The 5,447-nt window shown below is 38.7% G+C and overlaps 1 protein-coding gene across 1 annotated transcript; it reads left to right on the forward strand.

Moving 5' to 3' along the window:
• Positions 1-1,067: 1,067 nt before the first annotated feature.
• LOC105731942 (DEP domain-containing protein 1B-like) lies at positions 1,068-2,848 on the forward strand. Its single transcript, XM_012473915.3, has one exon. It carries the CDS (start codon positions 1,068-1,070, stop codon positions 2,655-2,657), a length of 1,590 nt encoding a protein of 529 aa, XP_012329338.2. The 3' UTR covers positions 2,658-2,848.
• Positions 2,849-5,447: the final 2,599 nt, after the last annotated feature.

Below are 5,447 nucleotides of genomic sequence, written 5' to 3' on the forward strand. Positions count from 1 at the left end.
CAAGGGAGCCTTCCAGCCTCCCAAGTAGCTAGAACTAAAAGTGTGTGCCCATGCCCAGCTAATTTAAAAATATTTTTGTAGAAATGAGGTCTTGCTATATTGCCCAGGCTGGTTTGGAACTCCTGGCATCAAGCAATCCTCCCACCTCAGCCTCCTAAAGTGCTGGGATTATACCTTTGAATTATTGCACCCAGCCTATGACCATATTTTTATCAATAAACAATGTATTTGAAGGTCTTAGACACACACACAAATTTACAAACACACAAAGAGTTATGATGAACTATCAAACATTAAGTTTATTAAAATGTGGCAAGTCAGTTGATTTGGCTTGAAGTATGATCAAAAAGGTGTTTTTTGATAGTTCTAAAGAAACTGTAATATCGTCAACTCAGGGAAATAAAGAAACTTGAATGTATTAGAATAACTAAACATAAACTACAATTGCTTATTGAGTTACTAAATAATCCAGGACTTCTATGGGCCAGAAAAATATTATTCTGACATTCTAATGATTATTTTATTCTTTGTTTAGTTTTGGCAGCTAACTATGGACCCACCTATGTGTCAGTGTTAAGGCATTGGTCCTTTCTCTCCCTGACCTAACTGACATACAGAGTTAAACGATATTGAAAATCTTTTTTACATTGCTATCATATACAATTTTGTGCTTCTTTACAGTCAGTGGTTCCAGCAAGGGAATGTGAAATATGAGAGAGGAGACAATGGGTTTAGGAGACAATTTGAAGTAAAGTAAATAGGTCCTTGTGGCCAGATTGTATAGGCCCTCATGACTTTTGAATTGCCTCAATTTAAAATTGAGAAAATGAATTTAAAAAAAAGAGAAGAGATAGTACATTCAGATTTTCACCTATTTGTTTGTTCATTTACTTAACAAACATTGATTGAGTTTCTACTATGTCTCATTTAGCATGTCAAAGCTCTGGGAATAAAAGATGACTAAGACAGGATTCTTTTCCCTATGAAGGTCACAGTCTGATAGAGGAGGTAAAAACACTTCCAATCATCGGCGCTGGCGCGGCTGCGGCCGCTGCTGCCTACGCGCCATGGAGCACCGCATCGTGGGGCCCGGGCCTTACCGGGCTACCAGGCTGTGGAATGAGACCGTGGAGCTTTTTCGTGCTAAGATGCCGTTACGGAAACATCGCTGTCGTTTCAAGAGCTATGAGCATTGTTTCACAGCAGCTGAAGCTGTGTATTGGCTGCATGATCTGCTGAGGTGCAATCAAAACTTCGGCCCCGAAGTGACTCGCAAACAAACTATTCAGCTGCTAAAAAAATTCCTCAAGAATCACGTTATTGAAGACATTAAGGGAAAATGGGGTCAGGAAGATTTTGAAGACAATCGTCACTTATACAGATTTCCTCCTTCTTCACCCCTGAAGCCATATCCAAAGAAGCCCCCATACCAACAGGATGTTACTAAATTTCCAGAATGGAATGATCCCCCACCAGGCACTTCACAAGAGAACATCCCAGTGAGGCCAGTTGTGATGAATTCTGAGATGTGGTACAAGCATCACAGTATTGCTTTTGGAGAGGTACCAGCTTGCCATCTTGTTCACCGCAGACAGCTAACGGAGGCCAATGTGGAAGAGAGATGGAAGTCTATGACGTTATCATATTTACAGAAAATTCTTGGCCTGGATTCCTTAGAAGAAGTTTTAGTCATCAAACTTGTCAATTCGAAGTTCATCATCCATAATGTATATAGTGTTAGCAAGCAGGGAGTTGTTATTCTTGATGACAAGTCAAAAGAACTTCCTCATTGGGTGCTGTCAGCCATGAAGTGTTTGGCAAATTGGCCCAACAGTTGTGATTTGAAGCAGCCTATGTACTTGGGATTTGAAAAAGATGTCTTTAAAACCATAGCTGATTACTATGGTCACTTGAAAGAGCCTCTGCTAACATTTCATCTTTTTGATGCTTTTGTCGGTGTACTGGGTTTGTTACAGAAAGAGAAAGTGGCAGTTGAAGCATTTCAGATTTGCTGCTTTCTCCTGCCTCCTGAAAATAGAAGGAAGTTACAGCTATTGATGAGGATGATGGCAAGGGTTTGCTTAAACAAAGAGATGCCACCCCTGTGTGATGGCTTTGGTACCAGAACACTGATGGTTCAGACATTTTCCCATTGCATCTTGTGTTCCAAGGATGAAGTGGACTTGGATGAGTTATTAGCTGCTAGATTGGTAACATTTCTGATGGACAATTACCAGGAAATTCTGAAAGTCCCTTTGGCCTTGCAGACCTCTATAGAAGAGCATGTAGCTCATCTACGAAGAGTCCAGATAAAATACCCAGGAGCCGATATGGATGTGACTTTATCTGCTCCATCATTTTGCTGTCAAATTAGTCCAGAGGAATTTGAATATCAAAGATCATATGGCTCTCAAGAACCTCTGGCAGCCTTGTTAGAGGAAGTCATAACAGATGCCAAACTCTCCAGCAAAGAGAAGAAGAAGAAACTGAAGCAGTTTCAGAAATCCTATCCTGAAGTCTACCAAGAACGATTTCCTACACCAGAAAGCGAAGCACTTCTGTTTCCTGAAAAACCCAAACCAAAACCACAGCTGCTAATGTGGGCACTAAAGAAGCCTTTCCAACCATTTCAAAGAACTAGAAGTTTTCGAATGTAATGATACTTCCATAGCAACAGGAGCTAGAGACCACTGTTGTTTTGAGAGAATGGTGGCTAAGAGAAAGACTATGGTGGTGGAAGAAAGAAAAGCATAAAACAAAGACTACTGAAATATAGATAAAGATTGCCTTACTTAAAAAAAAAAGTTAAACCATTAGTATTTTTATAAAACTCAATACTATTTTTAAAGTGCACAAATCAGTTAAAATTTATGAGTCAAATATATGGTGATAATGTTAACATGTTTGTAATTGTTACAAAATTTAAGGTTTTTTTGTCTCTGTTTTCTTCTTCATGGTGTTTATTAAATAATTGTTTGTATATATATCCTAGTTACTGTTATCTTTATTAAAGCCTTAAGACTTAACTTTAAGTCTTAAAAATAGTGTGTATACTTGAATAAGAAAGACACTGGGTACTGTTACTGTGATGCTTTTGACTTAGTAGCCAATTGTGATTTCTCCTGTATAAATTCCAGTTTTTATTGTTGCACACAAATTTTTTAATGTCCTGTATTGTGATGGCCATGTCCTTTATTGCAGATTTATTGGATGTTATGACAGATTTTGCTAAAGCTGATGTTTTTATAACATATATATTCATTGATGTTTACCTATAAATGGAGTAGATTTTCATCTGTCTGCAATGGTATAATTTCAGTCTTAGCTAAAGATGAAAGGTTGAGCTGGATCAATTCTTTAGTTACCCTTAGACCTGTGATTCTAAGTCAAACATAAATGAGTTAAATAAAATGAGACTACTTCCTTTATTAAAAAAAAAAAAAAAACACATCCAATCAACTATAACACAATGTAATACATTAAGATTTTACTCTATCACCAGTATATGTAATGTACTGAGGGAAGACAAATGAGTGAGCAACTAATTATATTGAGGAAAATATCCATGAAGACTCTAGAGAAGATGTAACAATTATCCTTAATATTAAAAAATGATCTTTCTAAGGAGAGAAATGTGGCAGAGATGGTTCAGGTGAAGAATGGAGGGAGCAATATAAATGGCGTGAAGTGCAAGGCATAGTTGGAAAAAGGGAAGTAGTGTGGTATAAACAAATTTATTTTATTTATTTATTTATTTTTGAGACAGAGTTTTGCTGTGTTGCCCAGGCTGGAGTGCAGTGGCGCAATCTCGGCTTACTGCAACCTCCGCCTCCTGGGTTCAAGTGATTCTCCTGCTCAGTGTCCCAAGTAGCTGGGATTACAGGCTCCTGCCACCATGTCCAGCTAATTTTTTTTGGATTAGTAGAGATGCGGTTTCACCATGTTGGCCAGGCTGGTGGGGAAATGGATAAGGCACAGCATAGATTTAAAATACAATTTGAAAGTAGTTACCTATTGCTGCAAAAATAGTGACCTCTAAATTTAGTTGCTTAAAATGACAAAAAATCTTTATGTCCTCACACACTTTCTATGAGGCAGGAATTCAGGAGCAGCTTAGCTGGTTGGTCCTGGCTTCAGTTTCCTCATGTGGTTGATGCTACATGTCAGCCAACCTGCAGTCATTTAACAGCTTGCCTGGAATTAGAGGATTCTCTTTCAAGGTGGTTCAATCATACAGCAGAAAAGTTGGTACTGGAAATTGGCAAGAGGCTTAGGTTCTTTGCTCCAAGGACCTCACCACACGGCTGTTAGAGTTTCCCCCAAATGCATGGTGAGCAGCTTCTCTTAAAGTGAATAATGCAGGAGAAACAAGGCTTTTGTTACCTGGCCTCGGAAATCACACTCTGTGATTTCTGCAATATTCTATTTGTATCACAATTCAGTTCTAGCCATTGCGGCAGGGAAAAACACAGCGGTGTCAATTCCAGGGCTGAGGTTCGTTGGGAGCAGTCCTGGGGCTTGTTTCCCACAACTTTATCCTGAGCATGCCAATCTGTCTCTTCATGTGAGTCAGTTCTATAGTTCTTTCATAAAGGCAGGGATTGCTATTCACAGTAGCAACTACTCTTATTGCACTGGTCTATTCATGAATGCATAATAAATGCCTCTGTAACTTATAGCAAGTGAGAAAGGTGCAGTAAATTTGGTTGTTGTCTGGACTTCAGGCAGCAGGGAGAATGGGATTGGCTGCTGTCATTGTCGCAACGCTTGTTAACCCTAGAGAACAGAGGAAGTGGGAGAGAGGTTCATTTTAATTATCATCCAAGTAACAAGAGTATCTGTGAGGGAAAATACATGCTACTCTGATGTTTTGCTGAGATATCTCATCTCTCCCTTCCCTCCCTGGGCTAAGAACCTGGATTGGTGCAAAGGTCAGTTTTTTATGGCAAAGGACAGGATGAAGGTGTCATTCTAGGCTTTTAGAATGTATATGTGTTTATGCATGTGCTTGAAGTATTTTAAACACTCCTCTCATGTGTTTTAAGTATTTAAAATCCAACAAGTTCTATAGTGCTCACTCTTTATTCTTGCTCTCCTAACACACATATTTTATCTATTTAAAGCTATTTGGAGATTATTTTCCACTCCTGCATCTAACAGTTGTTTGTACATATTTGTACTTTCTCTTTCTATGCCGTTACATTTTCATTTATGAATACCTCTTGGACACTCAGCCATTCTCACAGAGAAAATAATGAAACAGATTTTAAAAAACACTGATTTTCAAGTGTGAAATAGAACCTATGTTGTATTAGTCCATTCTCACACGGCTATGAAGAAACACCTCAAACTGGGGAATTTATAAAGAAAAGAGTTTTAATTGACTCACAGTTCTGTATAGCTGGAGAGGCCTCAGGCAACCTACAGGCATGGCAGAAGGCACCTTT

The sequence above is a fragment of the Aotus nancymaae genome, unplaced genomic scaffold (genome assembly GCF_030222135.1).
Source record: "Aotus nancymaae isolate 86718 unplaced genomic scaffold, 86718_ANA_hifiasm-v0.15.2.pri h1tg000008l, whole genome shotgun sequence".
Classification (NCBI taxonomy): Eukaryota; Metazoa; Chordata; class Mammalia; order Primates; family Aotidae; genus Aotus; species Aotus nancymaae.